Source organism: Geotrypetes seraphini, chromosome 15, assembly GCF_902459505.1.
Source record: "Geotrypetes seraphini chromosome 15, aGeoSer1.1, whole genome shotgun sequence".
NCBI lineage: Eukaryota > Metazoa > Chordata > Amphibia > Gymnophiona > Dermophiidae > Geotrypetes > Geotrypetes seraphini.
Window position 1 is genome coordinate 31,608,527 of NC_047098.1, and position 22,455 is coordinate 31,630,981.

The following is a 22,455-nucleotide window of genomic DNA, read 5'->3' on the forward strand; positions in this document are numbered from 1 at the left end:
TCCATCAGGTTGAGAGAAGTCAAAATTCCCCACGCTGAATAACAAGAATCATGGAATTCAGGGTCTCTTTGTGAAACAACGGGTTCAACGGAACCCGAAGTGCCCTGTTGACACTTTTCAGATCCAAAATGGGCTAAAAAGATCCCTCTTTCTTGGGCACCACAAAATAAATGGAGTACCTGCCAGTGAAATCTCCTGAGGGGGCACTGGGACCACCGCTTTTAAGTCCAGCAACCTTTGCAGTGTCTGATGAAATGCCCCCTTCTTCCAAGTTACCTGACAAGAAGAGAGGAAAAAATTTGGTAAGGGCCGGTAAAACTCGAGAGCACAGCCATCCTGAATCACCTCTAGGGCTCACTGATCCATTGTGATCTTGGCCCACCCCCAGTAAAATCTCTGCAACTGGGCTCCCACCGAAACCAGGGGAAGGACCTGCAACAAGTCACTGGACCAGAGAGGTGGAGGAGGAGCCACCAGTGGAGTTACAACACCCTAGCGAGCACCCTGAAAGAACTGCTTGAGCTGAAAGAAGCCTCCTCTGGAAGGGAAAGAAGCTGAGCCCCAGCCAGGCAATATTGATGAAAATCATGCAAATGCCCACAGGTGGTGCCACCCTGAGATGCCTGGCAAGTTCAGTCCTCTGGAAGCCAAGGCACCTTAAAGTCACTTAAGGTCTGAACAAGCTTATCCAACACCTCCCCAAAGAGGAAGGAATCCTAAAAGGGAGATGTATTGAGTTTAGACTTAGAGGCCCCATCTGACAACCAACCCCGAAGCAACAGGTTACGGCGAGTGGCCATTCTGACGTCCATGGACTTGGCAGATGCCCACAACAGAACATACATGGCATCAGAGAAATAAGAAGCGCAGAGCTCAATCTTAGCCACCTCCTGATCCACCAAGGACCAGTCAGCAGACTCACGGTCAAAGACCCACTCAGACCACCAGAAACAAGCCCGGGCCACCAGACCGCCACAAATCACTGTCTGGACAGCCAGGGCAACCACGTCAAAACTCTGCTTAAGGAGAGACTCCATTTTATGGTCCTGGGGTCTCTCAAGGCCAAACCGCCATCAACTGACACCGTATGCCTACGTGCAATAGCCAAGACCACAGCATCAACCACAGGAGATTTAAAGGTACCCCTATCCCCCATCAGGAATGGGATAGAGTCTCGCCAAGGACCACGCCAAGTGAAAAAGTGAGTCTGGAATTTTCCACTGTGTGTGCACCACATTCTGAATATCCTGAAGCATTGGAAAAGAACGGGAAGCCAACCAGATCCACCGAAGCAGAGAGTCCACAACTCGAGGGGTGGGGGGTCCTTAGCTTCCTCCTCAAAATATAAAACCGAAGACACCTGAAAAATAAGCTCCTGCAGCTCTTCCTGGTGAAATATTTGCACAACCGAAGCATCCTTGCTAACCAGCATCTCAGAAAAGCAATCATCTGCATCATCCATCCTCCCAAGAAGATCTTGTGAATCGACCAAAAGGTCCAAGTCCTCATCAGGCAAAACCATGTGAGTAAAGAAAAATTCCTCATCCCAAGAAACCCGCGGACGCTTGGACGAAGACGGAGGGGACTGGATGGGGTAGATGCCGAGGGGGCCTGAACGGGGGCAGACATCGAAGGTAAAGACCCCCCTGAAGAACCAGAGACCCCTTCCCCCAGGGAAGATGCAGGACCCCCAGCCGCCTGCAAGTAAGCCTTATACATGGCTAAAACAAAATCAGGGGGAAAAACCCCAGGAGGTAAAAAATAACTCACTGACAGTGGCGAAATACCTGGGACCTGTTCCTGTCTCTCTAAGGGAGGTCAACTGAAGCCACAGGCAAAATGACAGAGCGTCCCGACAAAACCAATGAAAAGCCTGCTGAAAAAAATCTCTCCTGAGGCCTGTAGCGGCAAAAAGGCCTGAATGGACCCAACCACTAAAGCAGAACTGCAAGCAGCAGCCACTGTAGCGGTAAGGGAATCCCCAGCACTATCAGCAGTAAGAGAAACCTTATTTCCCTGACCGTCAGCAGCTGGGAAAATCCATATGTGGGCAGTGGGTTTCCCCACTGCCTATAGCTGATAAGCGATGCACGCGCAAAGGGGAACCCTGCTCACCAACATTCGAAGTCCACGAGGATTCTTCCTCGCAGCAGCCGGAGCACTTTGTGCTGGCTGCATCCCCTGCTCAACGGGCACACAATGAGCACTTTTTCTTCTTCTTTAAAGTGCTCATTGTGAACCGTTGAGGAAACAAAAACAAAACAGCTGGTTAGCAATTTAAAAAAACAATTTAAGGCTTACTTTCAGACTGGCACTGCCTCAGGGCTTTTTTTTTTTTTTTTTTTTACAAAAGTAAAAACTTTAATGGACAAAAGAGCAGACCCCACAGGCTCTCAAAGTTGTAGTCTTTGCCTGTTTGTGGCAAGGCATACAGCTGAGGCTCCTCTAAGAAAAAATATGGGGATGTGGGGGGAATGGGGGAGAAGGACTCAGCCGTCCGAGTGTGGCACCCCTGAGGTCAGACTGACCTCCGAAAAGATCCCCCAAGCTCTGTCTGGACAGCAAAAAAGAACAAAGGCCAATAGTCAAATCCAACAGGCCCTACCTATCAAATGGAAAGACTGCTCAGGCTTACCACTTCCACCTCCTGGAGACTGAGAATATAGACTGATTGTAGATGGGACTGTACAGCCCACTTGTACTACTACCAAAAGTTAAAATGCTGGCAGAAGAGCATAAACCTATCCATTCTGTGCCAGGCTGGAGGGACGATAAAGAATATATGAATTCTCAGAAAAGCACAACTACATACTACATTGCATGTATAGATCTGAGGGAAATAGAGCTCTATGCCTGCCTTCACTGAATTATTTACAGATAGAGCCAGCCCTGAGGTGGCAGAATTTAAAGGGCTGCTCTCAGTGTGGCATAGGGCCTTTAAACTCAAACCTGTACTCAAATGCTGTGGCATCCTACCTAACCTCTGACAGAAAGTTTATATTGGAGGGTGAACAGGTTTCAGCAGTAGTTCAGTATCAGTCAGTACTCAAGGTCCTAAGCCAAGTAGAAGAATAGTATTAGAAGGTAGAAGAATAGCTGCCACAGTGCTGGCAGGGGTAGGGAAGGTGGACAGATGAGATGCTGGCTACCTAGGAGGGAGGGGGTGAGAGCTGAAATGCTGGCCACTTAAGACTGGGGTGTTAGAACCTTCTGCCACCCCATGAGGGGAGGAAGAGGGAGCACGGGGAGCAGGGAAGGTTTGCCTAAGTTGTTAGATACCTTTGGGCCAGTCCTGTACAGGGATCTGGGAAAAGAAGCTTACATTGGTTTCACACTAGTTGCTCATGTTCTCACTCACCAATCATAGTAGACAATGTGAAAAGATTCACATCCTCCACATTAATATCCACTTTCCACAGAAGCACCGACATTCCTGCTGTATCTCCATGTGGAGCTTGCCACCATGTTGGTTCCTGTGGTGCATATGCCCCCTTGCTTCGCTGCTGCTGGACCAGAGACAGAATTCTGGCCAGGAATTCAGTACATGTGTCTGATATCTCCACCTGCAGCCCACGGATAGTGCCATCCAAGAAAAGTGTGTCTGGCTGTGTGCTGCACCTGTCCAGTGACTGGTTATAGCTGCCCTGTAAGAAGATATACAGAGAAGGAATGGATGAAGGTATTGTATTCAGCATCAGTTCATGGGCTGGTTACAGCTGCCCAGCAGAGTATTACATTAATACGAGAAGGCTTATATAGGTTGGATCCAATATGCCAGGAGCAAAATCTTCTGCATATTGAATAAGCATATTGCCCCCCCAAAACCTATGATTTTTCAAGCAGCTTGCCCTTTGTACTGAGCCATAAATCAAGAATAAGTCTCATAATAGGATTAGCCCAGGAAGCAGTGCTTTATAATCCCTCAGAGTTAACTCTCTCGGACTATCGGAAACAAGCCCGAGCCACCAAACTGCCACAAATTGCCGCCTTGACCACCAAGGCAGCTACGTCAAAACTCTGCTTAAGAAGAGGCTCTGACTTATGATCCTGAGAGTCCCACAAGGCCAAAATTCCTTCAACCAGCACCGTATATCTGCTTGCGATAAGCCAAAACCACCACATACACTACAGGAGACTTAAAGGTATCCCTATCCCCATCAGGAATTGGATAAAGCCAAGCCATGGACCGTGCCAAACGAAAGGGTGCATCCGGTGAATTACACTGCTTGTGCACATCCCAAATATCCTGATGCATAGGAAAAGAACGGGAGGCTGCCCAGATCCCCCGAAGGAGGAAGAGTTTCAGGAGCTTATTCTTCAGGTTTCATCAGTTTTGCGCTTTGAGAAGGACACGAAAAACCCCCTTCTTTCACGTCCTCCTCAAAACACAAAACCAACAAAACCTAAAGAATAAGATCCTGAAGCTCTTTCCGATGAAAAATGCGCACCACGGGCGCATCCTCGCCAACCACTGTCTCTGACAAATACACATCAGTGTCATCCATTCCCCCGAGAGGATCTTGGAGATCTAACAAGGGGTCCAAATCCTCAAGAGAAAACACATCTCCAAACAAAAAAAATCCTTGTCTCATGAAACCCGCAGCCCCTTGGACGAAGATGGGGGGAATGGGCCAGAGCAGATGCTGAGGAGGGCCGAACAGGGGTAGACGTGGAAGGCAAAAGCCCCCCAAAAAAACCAGAGACCCCCCTCAGGGAAGAAACAGGACCCCCGGCCGCCTGCAAGTATGCCTTGTACATAGCCAAAACAAAATCCGAGGCAAACATACTGGCGGCAAAACAGGACTCACTGCGAAGGCAGGAAACCCAGCAGAAACCTGGGGGAATGTCACCTGAGACTGCAGACAAGATGGCGGAAATTCCTGCCAAAACTGGCCGAAAAAACTCCCCCAAGGCCTGCAGCGGCAAAGAGGCCTGGACAGACCCAGCCGCTAAAGTAGGCAAGCCGGCAGCAGCGAAAAGGGAGTCCTCAGCACTATCGGAGGTAAGGGAAACCTTATTTCCCTGACCGTCGGTGGCTGTGGAAGTTCCTGTGTGGGGGAAGCCCGGGCTTCTCTACTGCATGCTGTTGACAAGCAGTGCACACATGAAGGGGAACCCCACTCATCGGCACCCAAAGCGGACAAGGATTCTCCTTTGAGGTGGCCGGTGCACTTTGTGCATGTGCCGGCCACATCCACTACATAACTGGAGCACAAAGAGCATTTTTTAAGCTTCTTAAAAACCACTAAAAGGGAAAATAAAGTTCCAGTTAACAATTAAAATCAATTAACCTTAATTGAAGTCTTCCCTTCAGACCAGCACTGCCTCAGGACTTTTTTTTTCCAACACAACTTTAATTTAATTTGAACAGACCCCAGTGGCTCTCAAAGCTATATGCCTTGCCGGTAGTTGGTGGCAAGGCTTACAATTGAGGCATCTCTAAATTTAAAAAAAAATTGGGGAGGTGGAAGAAATGTGGGGAGGGACTTGACCAGTCGAGTGTAACACCCCCGAGGTCGGATAGACCTCCGAAAGGGTCCCTCAAGCTCAATCTGGCACCACAACTATACTAAATCAGGGAAAGACTGCCCAGGCTTACCACCTCCACCTGCTGGAGACTGAGAGTAGACTGATTGTACTTGGGACTGCACAGCCCACTTATACTACAGAAAAAAGTTTGTATCTCAGTCTCCACCTGCTGTTTGAGGTGAGCTATAATCCATCAGTTTCTGTGCCGGTCTGGAGGGACGATAAAGAAACTGTTTAACATGCACCTAAAATTTAAATAGGACGACACATTGTTTATCAGAGGGAGAAACACTAGTTCAAATTCAAGTTTGAGCAGAACGCTTGAGAAAAATAGAATGCCTTCAATTGAGCTTTAAATGTGAAGAATGATTTTTCTCCAGAGACAAGCAGGGGAGATTCAGGCACACTTGAAGGTGAAGTCCTCCGACTGAGCCTAAGTTCTGGTGCTCTCCCCTAAGAATGGTAAGGTTTTTACCTTATTGAGCATGTGCAGGGTACATTGCCTCCAAAGCCCCTCCCCTCCAAATGATAGCTTTTTTTCTTCTGCCGCTCCTAACAAGTCGCAGCTCTCCTCTTTCTCTGACTGGCTTCACAAAAAAAAGAAAAAGAAAACCAAATACAAACCGGGTTTTCTTTTTGTTAAAAAAAGGGGGAGCAGAGATCTGGTTCTAACTCTAATCCTTCCCCCTCTCCTGAAAAACAGAGAAGCAAGAAATTCACGTCGTCGTCGGGTTTCTTTTTCATTCTGGTGAACAGACCGGCAGCTAGGACCACAAAGACACCAGTTTATTCTCTCCTCACAAAAACTGCTACGTCTTCAACTCCTTCAGCGTGCCAACGCCTCATCGAAGTCTTCAAGCCTGCACTCGACGTTACTAGCTCCCCCCTCTCAAGGCCCAAGTCTGGTACTGCCGAGGATGGAAATCTTACTGTCTCTTTCTCACATTGCCGCTCAGATACCAGCAGAGATTGGAGCAGTACAACAGAAGTAGCTGGTTTCAGAAAATCTACTCCTTCTTCACCGGCCTCAACAAGAGCAGCACCAGCCTCACAGAAAGAACATAGAAGTACCTTAGTTCAAGTATTCTTATCCCAAGTTCTTACAAAAAGTATCCACTTTACTTAGTCTTAACCAAGCTTCTACAAAGTCAGAGAAGAAAGATTTTTCAAGCAATTCTTCAGTCCTGCAAAACTCCACCAAAGGAATTTATTGCTCTGCCAGTACACCAAGTTTTACAAGATCTTCAACTTGAAAACTGGCAAAAACCACAATCTGTTTCCGGGCAGTTCACAGCAAGAGAACTCAGACATATCAGCGAAGACACAAAATACAGTAGAATTCGGTCAAATACAGTGAAATACAATATGATGCAGTGCAATGTAATATAATGTAAAATCATCGCATAAATTTACCAAACAAATAGGTTTTTATCGATTTTCTGAACTCAAGGTAAGATTGGGATTGGAATTGAAGTATAAAGTGCAAAAGGTGCCTGGGCATGAACTTAACCAACTACCCCCACCATTCCATGGTTTCAGAGTCAGCTATTAAAAAGGCTAAAGTAGCAAAAAAATAATACCATTCTCCACCAGTAAAGGAATATCGTATACTTGACTCGATGAGGCAAAAGGTCTACCAAGGCACAATGCTTGTTTCCAAAGTAATAACTCATCAGCTTCAAATCCTCCATTTTCAACACTCCGTCTTGGAACAACTGGAGCCAGCCTCACCGGATGAAGTACAAACTTTACACATTGCACTTCAGGAGTCAACCTACCACCCCATAAAAACAAACTATGGTGCATATGATATGATGTCTCACACAACAGCCGTAGCAACTGCATCATGACGTACAGCATGGTTTAAAGCAGTGATCTCAAACTCGCGGCCCGGGGGCCACATGCAGCCTGCCAGGTACTATATTTTTCTGGAACATTTCCCACCTCACTGCTGTAACCTCACGCAAGTGCTTTCCTGCATCTTTCTTCCAGGTACTATTTTGTTCTGGAACGTTGCCCGCCTCACTTCTGTAACCTCACGTAAGTGCTTTCCTGCATCTTTCTGCATGTTGCACTGCTTTCAGCTGTAAGCTGTACCTGCAACTTATAGCTGAAATTATCAGAAGCAATTAAGGAAAGATTTATAGACTATAACGAGTTTTACCTCATGCAAAGTTGTCATTTCTTTAATAAGACATTAACTATTTTTCCTGCGGCCCTCCACATACCTACAAATCCAAAATGTGGCCTTGCAAAGGGTTTGAGTTTAAGACCATTGGTTTAAAGCATCTGACCTCAGGGAAGATCTTTATGACAGACTGGCAGATGCACCCTGCTTGGGAGATAGTCTTTTCTGTGAAAAAGTTAAAGATACAGCTTCACAACTCAAAGAAGATTCTTCAACTATGTGTGAGCTTTCAGCTTCCTCTTCAGACCAATCTCAGCAATATCGCCGACCCTCTCTCTCTTCTTATTGAAGACCCTACCACCAGCAATTCTTCCAACAGTACTATTCACATAGACGTTTTGTTCCTTAAAATAGACCAGCTCTACAAAGATCACAAGCTTCTTATCTGCAAAAGCCACATTCAAAAGATAGGAAACTTGGGGGTAATGGTGGACATGACAATGAAGTCGACGGCTAAGAGAGCGAATAGAATGTTAGGCATAATCAAGAAGGGTATTACAACCAGAACGAAAGAAGTTATCCTGCCGTTGTATCGGGCAATGGTGCGTCTGCATCTGGAGTACTGCGTCCAATATTGGTGGCCGTACCTTAAGAAGGATATGGCGTTACTCGAGAGGGTTCAGAGGAGAGCGACACGTCTGATAATAGGGATGGAAAACCTTTCATACGCTGAGAGATTAGAGAAACTGGGACTCTTTTCCCTGGAGAAGAGGAGACTTAGAGAGGATATGATAGAGACTTACAAGATCATGAAGGGCATAGAGAGAGTAGAGAGGGACAGATTCTTCAAACTTTCAAAGAATAAAAGAACAAGAGGGCATTCGGAAAAGTTGAAAGGGGACAGATTCAAAACCAATGCTAGGAAGTTTTTCTTCACCCAACGTGTGGTGGACACCTGGAATGCGCTTCCAGAGGGCGTAATAGGGCAGAGTACAGTACTGGGGTTCAAGAAAGGATTGGACAATTTCCTGCTGGAAAAGGGGAAAGAGGGGTATAGATAGAGGATTACTGCACAGGTCCTGGACCTGTTGGGCCGCCGTGTGAGCGGACTGCTGGGCACGATGGACCTCAAGTCTGACCCAGCGGAAGCATTGCTTATGTTCTTATGAAACAATCATCTACATCTCAGCTCCCTCCACTTAAGCCTAATCCTGGTTTCTGACCAATTACCAATGAGGGTTGTCTAACTCATTTCTTATCAGCATGGCAGCGCATCACAACAGACAAATGGGTCTTAACCATCATATCTCAAGGATACTCCCTAAATTTCCTCTCTCAAACTCCAACCACCCATCCTCCTCCACATTCCAGTAAGCCTCCCCAACATATTTCCCAACTTTCAGAGGATATATCTCTCCTTCTTCAATCCAATGCCATCGAAAAAGTACCACACTATCAAACAAATCTAGGGTTTTATTCCAGATTTTTTCTAATCCCAAAGAAAACTCAAGGTCTCCATCATATTCTCAACCTTCAACCATTGAATGCCTGCCTCAGAAGAGAAGTTTCAGGTTTATTTAAAAATTTGATGCACCTCCTTATTAAACATTCAAAGTGGTTTTACATAATATAAAAACAAAGTATAATAAGAACGTACATTAAAAACAAAATACAAACAATGCTACAAACAACCAAACGCACTGACAAACATTAACTTACTAATACAAGATGGAGAAGGGCAGAAATACAATTTGTATAAAGAGAAAGAGAGGGGAAGAGAGATTGACAAAAGGAAGGGGAACAAAGTATAAAAAGTCTAGAATAATGTAAAATAAGCTAAAAGATGGCAAGGAACAGATTTCCATTACCGTCCTTAAAAGGATTATTATACACCATAAGCGTCTTTAAAAATAAAAGCCTTCAAGTTACTTTTAAATTTATCAAGGGATGTAATTATATAATTTGGTGCTGAATTCCAGATGGTAGGGGCCGTGACAGAAAAAATGCTAGTGCGCATAGTGTTAATGTATCTTAAAGAGGGGATGGATAGCAAGTTTTGATTAGATGAACGCAATGTACGATGGGAGGTATAGGGGATTAATAGCCTGTTAATGAAATCAGGTTGGCCGGAAGTTTTGGTCTTGTAAGTTAGCAACATTATTTTATAGGAAATTCGATGATCTATGGAAGCCAGTGAGCATTGATCAAAAGAGGTGCGACATGATCGTATTTACATGCTTTTGAAATAATTTTAATGGCAGTGTTTTGAATAATTTGAAGACGTTTTATTTCTTTCTTAGTGATTCTTTTGTATAGTGCATTACTGTAATCCAAGCATGAAATAATGAGTGAATGAATAAGAATATTTAAGAACATAAGAACTGCCATCTCCGGATCAGACCCATGATCCATCGAGTCCGGCGATCCGCACACGCGGAGGCCCAGTCAGGTATACACCTGATGTAGTTTTAGTCACCCATATCCCTCTATGCCTCTCGTAAGGAGATGTGCATCTAATTTGCCTTTGAATCCTAGCACAGTGGATTCCTTAATAACCTCCTTTGGGAGAGCATTCCAGGCGTCTACCACTCGCTGTGTAAAGCAGAACTTCCTGGCATTTGTCCTGGACTTGTCCCCCCTTAGCTTAAAACCATGTCCTCTTGTCCGTGACGCGTTGGACAATGTAAATAATTTATTTTCCTGCTCTATTTTATCAATGCCTTTCAGCATTTTGAACGTCTCGATCATGTCCCCTCGCAGCCTCCTCTTCTCAAGGGAGAACAGTCCCAATTTCTTGAGTCGTTCCTCATATTCCAAGTTCTCCATACCTCTTATTAGCTTCGTTGCTCATCTCTGAACCTTCTCCAGTAGTTTTATATCCTTTAGGTTGGGAGACCAATGTTGGACACAGTATTCCAAGTGTGGTCTGACCATTGCTCTATAAAGCGGCATTATGACTTTCTTCGATCTACTCGTGATTCCTTTCTTTATCATGCCTAACATTCTGTTTGCTTTCTTTGCTGCTGCCGCGCATTGTGCCGACGGCTTCAGGGTCCTATCTATCAGTACACCCAGGTCCTTTCTTGTTTAGAGTTGCGCCTGACATTCTATACTCGTGTTCCTTATTCTTACTACCTAAATGCATTACTTTGCATTTCTCCACGTTGAACTTCATCTGCCATTGCTCTGCCCATTTCTCTAACTGATACAAGTCGCTCTGGAGTTCCTCGCTATCCTCCTGCGATCTGATTGCCTGGCATAGCTTTGTGTCGTCTGCAAACTTAATGATCTCACTGGATATTCCGTCTTCCAGGTCATTGATATAAATATTAAATAGGATCGGCCCAAGTACCGAGCCCTGGGGCACACCACTAGTCACTTTCTCCCAGTCTGAGAACTTCCCATTTATGCCCACTCTCTGCTTTCTGTTTTCCAGCCATTTGCCTATCCACCTTTGTATATCTCCCTCTATTCCATGGCTTTGTAGTTTCCTGAGAAGTCTTTCATGTGGAACTTTGTCAAATGCTTTCTGGAAGTCCAAATATATTATGTCCACCGGCATTCCACTATCAATTTGCTTGTTCACGGTCTCAAAAAATTGGAGTAAATTCGTTAAACATGATTTCCCTTTCCTGAACCCATGTTGACTGGGTTTCATCAAGTCGTGTGTATCTAGGTGCCGGACTATGCTATCCTTGATCAGTGCTTCAACCATCTTTCCAGTGACAGACGTAAGGCTCACAGGTCTGTAGTTGCCCGGTTCCCCTCTCGATCTTTTTTTGAAAATTGGCGTGACGTTCGCTATCTTCCAGTCATCTGGTATCTGTCCAGTTCTGATTGGCAAGTTTTTGCAATAGCTCTCCGATTTCAACCTTCAATTCCTTTAAAACTCTCAGGTGAATTCCATCCGGTCCAGGGGATTTGTCACTTTTAAGTTTGTCGATCTGGTAGTATATCTGGTCCAACTCCACTTCAACTGTGGTGAGGCTGTCTTCTATTACTCCGCTAAATACTTTCACTGCTTCTGGTATTTTTGCGGTATCCTCCTCCGTAAAGATGGACACAAAGAAGGAATTTAGTTTGTCTGCAATTTGTTTATCTTCCTTGATGTACCCTTTTCTTCCCTGGTCATCCAGGGGTCCCACCGCCTCTTTTGCGGGTTTTTTCCATTTCACGTATCTAAAGAAGGGTTTGAAGTTTTTGGCCTCTTGCGCTATTTTTTCCTCATAGTCCTTTTTGGCATCCCTCACCGCCTTGTGACATTTCTTCTGATCATCTTTATGTTTTTTCCATGCTTCGGTTGTTTTCATGTGTTTCCATTTTTTGAAAGAGTCCTTCTTTTCTTTTATGGCTTCCCTCACCTGTCTGGTAAGCCATGCCAGTTCTCCCTTACCTTTTGTTCTCCCCTCTTTGGAGATCCTCGGAATGTGGAGATTTTGTGCTTCTGTGATAGTATTTTTCAGTAGGGACCATGCCTGATCTAATAGGATGGCAAGAGATCTAATCATTCGAAGACGGTAGAAACATTTCTTAACTACTGAGCTTATTTGTTCATGGAAAGAGAGTTTTCCATCAAAAGTAACATCGAGGAGTTTAATGGAAGTGACTATCTGAACAGAGACTGATTTTATTGTTATGGGAAAGGGAAGGGTAAGTAAGACCTTCCTTGACTGGGAAAATCATAACTTTGGTTTTGTTGATGTTGAGAGCTAGCATATTTGTGCTTAACCAATGGCTGATTTGTTCTAGTTTCAAGTTAATAGACAAGATATCTGTAGAGTTGTCCAGATCGACGGGGTGAGCGAGTTGAATATCATCCGCGTAGGTGAAGATAGAGAACCCAATAGATTGCCCTAATGTAATAAAGAGGAGCAAGGAAGATATTAAACAGCATAGGGGAAAGAATGGAACCTTGTGAGATCCCATAGTTGTTAGAGAAAGTGTCAGAGGTAGAACCATTGAACTGGACTTTCTTCCAGACTTACTTCCGCTTCTCAGGAAAAATTATTGGTTGGCTGCCCTAGACTCAAGGATGCCTACACCCACATTCCTATTTATCCCTCTCACTGGCAATTCCTACATTTCAAATTCCTCAACAACAACTACCAATACAGAGTACTGCCTTTCAGCCTTTCCTCAGCACCTTGAGTCTTCACAAAGTGCCTAGCTGTAGTGGCAGCCTATCTACAGAGGCAAAGTCATGCAGTGTTTCCTTACGTAGATGACTGGCTTCTCATAGTGCATTCTGAGGAACAGTTGCTACATACAATCCAATTCACCAAACAAACCTTGCAAGAATTCGGGTTTATCATCAAATACAAAAAGTCATAATTCATACCAGTTCGCTCCCTCATGTACATTGGTGCACACATCAATACCATCACAGCAAGAGCCTATGTCCCAGAAGATCACCATCAGACCATCAACAGGTTAGTCTCCCATCTCAGGCAATCATCTAAAAGCACAGCAAGAAACATCTTATGCCTCCTGGATCATATGACTGCATTTCTATCACTGGTACTGCATGCAAGACTACACATGCTTCCTCTCCAATGGCACCTCAAGATGCACCGGAATCAGCATGCACAACCACTTTCACAAATGATTCCTCTTGCAGGGTACATCAAAAATTTCTGTTCTACGGTGGATCCAGTCCCCTACCCTAAAAGAAGGTTGCCCATTCGAACCTCCATCTCCTCAGTTCACCATCACCACGGGTGCTTCCACCAAAGGCTGGGGAGCACATTTGGACCAGATTCAAACTCAAGGTCAATGGACATTGTCAGAAAAACAGTTTCACATAAACCACTTAGAACTTCGAGCAATCTACTATACTCTTCAAGCTTTCCGTTCTTGGATTTGCAATCATTGTATTCTAATACAAACGGACAACCAAGCTGCAATGTTCTATGTAAACAAACAAGGGTGATCCGGAACCCTCCCCCTTTGCAGAGAACCTTATTGTCTTTGTACCTTTGCACTATCTATTCACATTGACTTGCATGCAATCTATATTCCAGGAGAAAACAATACCATAGCGGACTCACTCAGCAGGAAACTCGATCCTCAAAAGTGGACCTTAAATCTAGTCACACTTCACCATGTGTTCCAACTTTGGGGAACCCCGCTGATAGACTTGTTTCCTACTCAGGAAAATGAACAATGCCAAAGGTTTTGTTTCTTATGCCCAGCTCCAAAAGCCACAGAAAGAGATGCTTTTTCCATTAAATGGAACCAACACTTCCTTTATGTCTTCACTCCGGTTCCTCTCCTTCTACTCAGGGTCAACCGGTTGCTAAAACAACTATTTCCTCATGGATTGCGCATTTATCTCTTTCTGCTATAAGAACGCTCAAATACCATCCCCTAGTGTAGTTGGAGCACTTAAAGTATGTGCTATGGCTTCCTCAGTTGCATATCTTCAGTCAATTCCCATTCAAGACATTTGTAATACTGCTACATGGTCTTCAGTTCACACATTTACCAAACACTATTGCTTGGACCAAAACTCAGCACATGACACTCAATTTGGACAATCTGTTCTAAGAAATTTATTTGCAATATAAAGGGCACCACCACCCATTTTTTTTCTTCAGCTTGGGACTCACCTTCAAGTGTGCCTGAATCTCCCCTGTTTGTTTCCAGAGAAAATGCAGTTGCTTACCTGTAACAGATGTTCTCTGTAGACAGCAGGGGAATGCAGCCACACTTGCCCTCCCACCTTTCCCTCAATATGACACACTCTTAGCTAGACATTCTAACATTCTGAGGGGAGGGGCTTCAGAGGCAATATACCCTACACATGCTCACTAAGGTAAAAACCTTACCATACCTAGGGGAAAGCTCCGACATTTAGGCTCAGTCGGAGGACTTCACCTTCAAGTGTGGCTGCATTCCCCTGCTGTCTACGAAGAACACCTGTTACAGTTAAGCAACTGCGCTTTCTTCATGAAGGTAAGTAGGAAGAGAATTCCACAATGGGCGCCATAACTGAAAATGAAGAGTTTCTATGTACATCAAGAAATAACTGCCTAAAAGAAGGAACACTCGTTAGATGTTGATTTGAAGCACAAAGAGTTTTCCATGCAGTATAGTGAACTAAAAAAACTAAACAAGAAATGCAAGTTACCAAACCATCTTCACACTTACCAGCCATCCAGCTACCTACACTCCCAATGATCAAATTGCCTTTAGGATAGAAAGATCCTTTACCACCTTCCATGTTTGATAGACATTGGAGAGTTGGCTGCTCTAGGCCACATACCTGAAAATTGAAGGAGTCAAGAATAAGTGCCTCCCCCCAAACATGTGTGTTAGGGGGGTGAGGAGCCTGCTGGATGTGAGAGTCTTTGCCCACTCGCCAGCAGAGATGATCCACAGCTACTAGCATTCGCTGGTGCAGGTTCTGTGTATGGAGCTTCTGGTATTCTGAATGGAAACAGAGTAGCATATGTTGTATGCAGTGTCTAACTTAAATTAATTGATTCTGCAAAAATGGTCCCGGGATACTACTAGCTATTGTCTGAACCAGAAAGAATCACAGTCCCCCAAAACCCTTTGTTGTTAAAAATTAGCCTGCTTTATAAAGGTAAATGTCTCTAGCAAAGTATTTTGGTTTTAGTTTGTTTTACTGTTTTGATTTTTCTAAATAAATATGAATGTTAGTGAAATGCTGATGTAGTGAGAAAATTCATCATGAGACTTCAGAAAACTGACTACAGTATCCTTATATTGCAGCCTAGCACAGTGGGCTGGAACCTTACATTGCTACTGAAGCTCTACCTTTAAGTGCATCCCGAGATTCAGAGCTCCCTTCCATAACTTACCTAGAGAAATGGAAGTGAACCCCAAGGCACAAGGAGGTGTATCCCCCAGTTGCAAAGACACACACACATTACTGATAGATGTGTTGAAACTGATGGGAGCAATGATCTGAGGAAAGCTGACAGAAGAAAGACAGATTTTTGTAGTTTCTAAAAATACCAGACTGAGAAAATGTTTACACATAGCTGATTGCAGTACTTATTAAAAAAAGGAAACTCACCATCTTACTTTCCTGCTCTGGACTGGAGTCTTCCTACCCCACTGTTCCAATGCTAACAAGCTCAGCCAATGAAACAGCTCTTGGTGGCGATAGTAAACGATACAGGTATTCAAAATGGTTGAGCCTATGATATCTATAGAGGTGACCTGCAGGAAAGGATATGAGCAAATCAATAGAAAAAAACAACTTTGATCCCTACAGACAGCCTGCTGGAAGGATACAGGAGTCAAATAACATAGCCCTGGGACCTTTATCAAGTCCCGTTTGGTCTAATAAAACAGCATCAGACCGGAGAAAGAAAAAGGAGAGGAACAGAGAAGACACAAGCAGAGAGAGACTTGATACTAAAAAACTGAAACGAGGCAGAAAAACAGACAGAGTACAGGAAGGATTCTGCCTGCTCCAGAGACACTCACCTGCAAATTTGTCTTAAACATATTCAAACACAGGATTCTTTGGCGGCTCTGAGACAAGAGAAGACCATCTGCGGGACAATAAAAGGGTCAATGAGGACATCCAGGTTTTGCCCACCAATGTGATCAGTTTTATAGAACCTGCTGTTTGATCCAGTAAAAGTATTACAACACAGAAATGATTTGAAGCACTAAGATATACTGTACCAAGCTTCAGAAAACTAATGACATCCAAATTATCATGGCATTAAAAAAAAAAAAAAAAAGTATGCAAGGACAAAAAACCCCCAAAACTGTGTGCATCTCTGACCCCAATGACCAGGCTTTGACAGTATAAACAAAAACTGGAAATCAGAATGTACCACTGTCAATCCTAACCCTTGACTCACATATATGAAGACAGTACACCAACCTGACACTCCAACACATTATGATTGCACCACTATACACCTAGACTGAGTACTTGTTGAGCATAGTATGTTATGCCACCAACATATCAAGATTATGTCACCATATCCCACACCAAAATGCCCTAGTATAATGTGAATATACCCTATCCAATGCCAATATAACATAAATGTATTCTTATTCGTATGCATAATCCTTTGTCAAAATAATATGTATGTACCCTAAATTGTCTGTCTTGAAAAAATTATGAATGTATCGTTGTAACCCATTCTGGGCTCCAGGGAAGGACAGGCTAGAAATTTAAATAAATAAATAAAATAAGTCTGTGGGATACCGACATCTCCAACATTATTTGTCCTTTGGAGTTTATCTAATTCCCCACAAGTTCTGGCAGTTTACCATGACTCTGTCGATGATATGATTGTCATGAAACATCCTGTTTCTAAAGATTCATGAAAGGAACTTTCATGTTCCTATGTGCCCATCAACACTAGCTCTTACACTTCCCCCTTTCAAGCCATTGGACTCAGCTCAGCTAAAATATGTAACCTGAAAGACTATTATTAGTTGTAGTCACTTCTGTCAGACGTACAAGGGTACTTCAGGCATTAGTTTAATACCCTCCGTACACTCGACTTCTACACGATAAGGCAATTCTTAGAACTCATCCAAAGTTCTTGTCCAAAATAGTTTCAGAATCCCAACTAAATCAAGCAATTAATATTCTGCAGTACGGTACTTTCTTCCTCCACATACAAGTGAACATCAGAAACGACTTCATACGTTGGATTGTGTGAGAGCCCTCTCCATCTACATAAACTGGACTGCTTCCTCTGAACAACCATCCTAATTGTTTGTATCTTATAGTCCAGCACTTAATTTCAAACCTATCAAAAACGAACCTCATCTCTATGGATTGCAAATTGTATCCATTATTGTTACATACAAGGTTCCAGTACATCTCCTTCTGCAGTTCCATATATTACACCTCACAATTTGTGCTCCATGGCAACAACTAGAGCATATCTTCAATGAGCATCACCTCAAGATATCTGTGAAGTGGCCACATGGTTGACATCTCATACCTCTATAAAGCACTACTGCGGTGCTCCATTCAGGACCATGAGCATCAACGCTCCTCCTTTTCCTCCTCTAGCAAGGTACCAGTCATTTATTACTCAAACTATTTATATTGTGTTTTTATGATTTGTACGACTGTTACCTTTTACAGGGCTCCTTTTACAAAGCCACGGTAATCGCTTTGATGTCCATAGGGATTTAATGGGCAGAGCGTTTGCTGTATGTCAGTCACTACTGCGGCTTTGTAAAAGGGGGGATAGCTTGAGAGTCTTCACTTGTGTGGCTGCACAATAAGTCTGTACCCAACCTATAATTTTAGATAGTGCCGGTGGACACAACCTACAGCTTCTGGACTGGTCAGATGGAACTCTGTTTCTCCACCACTAGTTCGCAGTAAGAAAATGGGCCATATAGCAACCAGTACCAAACTACGAAAATCAGTCACTAGACATCATTATACATAGCAACAATTAAGAAAGCAATATGGTTCACTTACTAGTTTTCACAGTAGAATTCACAACACAGAAAATGAAACACTCAAATCTGAATCAGTAAGAGCCAGCCTAACAAGGATAACAGTATGGTAGTACAGGAGGCAGGAGTGCATGGTGGGGAAAGCATGCCTCATGGAATTATTTCCAGTTTCCTGTTAGTATTCAACATATCAAAATTTTTATGATGCAATGGAACCGTCTCTCATATGGAAATACACTGAGCCATTTTTTAGTTTCTCTTGAATATCCAGTTTGATCTGGCCTGTTTTCAATCTTGATCTCTTTACACTGGATTTCCCCATCTAAATTTTTGTTCAACTCCTTTAAGTTTCTAGAATTATTTTTCCCCAGACTTTGTTGGCACCATATAAATATTATTTACCAATGTCATATGGGTTGGAAAGAATGAAAAATAATCACTGAGGCAGAAAACAGTTAACTTTGGCTCTGTAATACATAGAACCACTTACATCTTTTGTAAGGTCATGAAAAACCTGAAAAGGTTGCTGTAGACAATTTTGAGTCACTTTAATCTTCCCTACCATGTACTCCCTTCTTGCCCTCAACTTGCAACTTACAACACCCAAGTACTTTGATGTCATCCAAAATCTTCTTCCATCCTTTTTCTTTTACACCTAAACTCCGACTCCCTTCCTTATTGCCTGATACTAAGCAGCATTCTTTTTAGATGAGACAAAAATAGCTTTTTGATACTAAAATATCCAGCTTCTTTGTCAACTTTAATTCTGGATGGCTAAGTTGGAATTTTAAAGGATTCAAAATACACCCCTTCAGCAGTGATCTACTTCCCTCCATCAGCCACCCCAGATTCCACTCCCCCCAACTCTTGTAAAAATTCTATCCCCTCAATAAACAGAACACCAGCACCATTGTCTTTTTTAACTTAAACTTCAAGTTTATTGCAAAAACAACCAAGACAACCAAAACTGGGAATGTCTAAGCTACCCCACCAAATTCCCCCCCCCAAAAAAAAAAACAAAAAAAACTTAAGGTGGACTTCAGCATAACCTTTAGCCAAGCCTTGTCCAGTTGAACCATAAACCACATTGCCTCTAGCTCCAGAAATGTGTACAAGAGAAGGATGTTTATATCCCAAAATTATCCAGACAAAAGTTTAGAATAATCAACCCCAAAGTTTCTTTACAGAGTGTTGAGAGAAGCAAACTGATGGCATGAGGGAGTGTGGCAGGTAGCATTAGGGATGGCGTTCCAAAATCTCTCTTCCTTCCATGGAGACAGCACTTCAGGATTAGCAAGAGCTTCTCCTGCCCAAAAAAGAGCTGCTACCACAGCGAAAAGAATGCATACCTCTCCTAACATCAGTTAGGAAGACCGATGCGAAGTGCTATGCAGCAAAGTAGAGTTATGTATAATTTTCTGCTCACACTGCCCCATCCTAGCAAGAACGATAGGTGCAAGATCCACAAAAAGATCAGAGAAAAACCCTGCACCCCACTTACTGACCTTCCAGAAGCAACTGGCTGCTCATCTGGGCCAGCTCAGAGCAGCTGGTGAAGTTCCGGAGAGGAAGCTGATTCTTCTCCTGTGTGTACAGAAGCTGCAGCAGCTTAAGTGTCCAATTCAGATGCCTGAGTAAAAAAGACAGCCAAAGTAGACAGCAGAATATAGAGAGGGGGCCCTCTTTAACACCCCTCAAGACCTCCAATGAAAGAAGGCCCAGTGGTTCACAAGAAATTCACAACAGTGGGGGGGGGGGGATGGACTAGGATTAATCTTTATGCCTCTCTATTAATCTCTGGCCTCTCTATCAAGAATTTTAACCAGAAGGAAAATTTGTAGCGGTTTTGGTCAAACTTTAACTCTCCAATTCCATCCCCTGCATTTCATTTCAATTTATATCCCACCATCCAAAAACAAATTTTTGGTTCAATGTGGCTCCCAATACATTTATTATGCAATAAGATAAAATATATATAAAACCAAATATGTAAATTCATTTGAAAAAACCACAAATCTATAACAATTATCCATTTCCTAACATAAATTTCTGAATAAGATAAGATTTTCATTATTTACAGAAAATCAAATAGTTATCTTGACTCCTAGTACCACAAAGAGGAGGTAAATTTTAGTTAAATCTTTCTATTGAAATGTACAATAAATTGTCAACAAACCATACAATGTCTCAGTGTTGTATATCAGACTAAAACAAGTTCAGTACCTGCTCCTTTCATCCTCCAACCCCCACCCATAGCCCCCTCCCATTACTTAAATGTTGAAATTTAAAGTCAACATCCTGAGAAACATACAAACATTATATAAAAGGAAAAACCAAAATATTCTAAGATAAATCAACACACCTTTCTAAATCTACCCCCCTCACCACCATATTCCAAATCAAAATTTACGATCTGAATTGACTATGAGGCTGATTGAGGAAAGAATGTACACTACAAAAAAACAGAATGACTGCTGTATCTGTAATGGGCCCAAGACTTTGGAACTCAGTGAAAGGGACATTAAGATTATTTGCAGACTTTAAATCCTTCAAAAAATCATTAAAGACTTGCCTATTTGTAAGAACTTTCGTCACTTGATTGTTTTAAACTAGTAGATAACAGAGCAATCCCATGTGAATTGAATATTAGATGATGATTTTTTATTGCTGATGTTTTGATGAATTTGTAGAGTTTGTTTATCTTTTTATGCATGTATCATTTGTTACCCACTTAGGATATAAGCAGGATAGAAATTTTTAAAATAAATAAATAACAGGGAGCAAATCCATCAACCATGTTGCATACCACTAGATACTGTAAATAATTAGGAGTATAAAGTCTATATTGCCGGTCTATATTGTCTCTTATCTCCTGCATGGAAGCCACATGCAGGAGATAAGAGACTGAGCACTTATTAATAGTAGAAAGAAATAATTTCAATATTTAACAATCAACATTATGATTAGAGTATATATAAATAGCACAATTGAATATAAACAAGTAAGATCAATGGTTTTCTTGAATAAAAGAATTAAAGAAGCTGGTAGCTAATTTGGACTAGCATACCACTAAATGCCATAAATCAATCCCATGGATCAGATACAACACAGAAGATTTGGGTTCTTATACTTTCTGCACTAACTGATCTACTAGTCCTATTCCCATTCATCCGACTCCCCTCTTCTAATCATTTCTATAGCACTACAGGACTTAAGCAGTTCTGTACATCAAATCACAGAAGAGACAGTCTAGCTTACAGTCTAATCAAGACAGACAAACTGGACAAGAAGTTGCATCAATACACTATGCTCAGGTGGGGGGAATTACAGAGGGAATGATAAGACCGACAATAGTGCTTAGCAGGTGGGTTGGCATTTGGAATTGAAAGCATCTTCAAAGAAGTGGACTTTGAATCTGGATTTGAATACTGCCAGAGACAGTCTGACAGGCAGTTTGTTCCAGGCATATGGTGCAGCAAGGTAGAATGAACAGAGTCTGGATTTCACTGCAGAGGAGAAGAATACAGATAAGAGATACTTATCTGATGAGCAAAGTGCCTGGTGGGGGAGAGATGAGGGAGAAGAGATACTGAGGAGTGAGCAAATACACTTGTAGGTCAGTAAGAGGAGTTTGAACTGTATGCAGAAACGGATAGGGAGCTAACAAAGTGCTTTGGGGAGAGAGGGGTATTGGGGGCATAGCAACATTGATGGAACATGAGATGTGCAGCAGAGGTCTGAACAGTTTGAAAGGGAGAGAGATGATTTTGCGGAAGGCCAGTGAGAAACAGGTTGCAGTAATCTAGGCGAGAGGTGATAAGAGTATGGATGAAGGTCTTGGCAGTGCTCTCAGAAAGGGAGGGTTTGATTTTAGCAATATTATAGAGAAAGAATCAGCAGGTTTGGGCAGTCTGTTGGATATGAGAAGAGAAGAAGAGAGATGAGTCAAAGATTACCCCCTCCCCCTTTCCTATCCCCATCCCTGTAGTAGGTTAAGAGAATCGCAAAAGAGTAGTTCTTACTCCATATCTATTTGGTTAATTACCAAACTATGAGCCTTAGGGGGCAGACGTTGAATTTTAGCTTTCCCAATTTAACCAAAAGGACCAATTCAAGCATCCACAGTTTCCAAACCAATTAAAGCATGGAAAGAATTCCACCAATGGCAAAAAGGAGCCTACTTTGAGTCCAATACTATAAGAGACATTTTTCCTCACTATCCCAGCTTTATCTACCAAAAGATAAAGTCTATCTATGCCTAATAACAAACCCACCAGCGAGAATGGGACTGCAATTTGTAAGATCCATTCCAAATAGCCATGAACACTCCTCCGAAAGACAAATCTCTGGGCACAGCCTAATGACCACTCTGCTGTTGC

General features: G+C 42.8%; 1 protein-coding gene across 2 annotated transcripts in view; it reads right to left on the reverse strand.

Annotated features, from left to right (window-relative positions):
• KIAA0100 (KIAA0100 ortholog) overlaps nucleotides 1–22,455 on the reverse strand; it is a 134,762-nt gene that overhangs the window by 88,697 nt on the left and 23,610 nt on the right. For both annotated transcript variants that reach the window (XM_033921661.1, XM_033921663.1), the window contains 6 exons: nucleotides 19,582–19,706; nucleotides 16,118–16,185; nucleotides 15,702–15,847; nucleotides 15,484–15,599; nucleotides 14,922–15,085; nucleotides 3,359–3,644 (listed from right to left, as the gene is read on the reverse strand). In XM_033921661.1, the coding sequence (XP_033777552.1) occupies nucleotides 3,359–3,644; nucleotides 14,922–15,085; nucleotides 15,484–15,599; nucleotides 15,702–15,847; nucleotides 16,118–16,185; nucleotides 19,582–19,706 (905 nt within the window). The remainder of the gene's footprint in view (nucleotides 1–3,358; nucleotides 3,645–14,921; nucleotides 15,086–15,483; nucleotides 15,600–15,701; nucleotides 15,848–16,117; nucleotides 16,186–19,581; nucleotides 19,707–22,455) is intronic.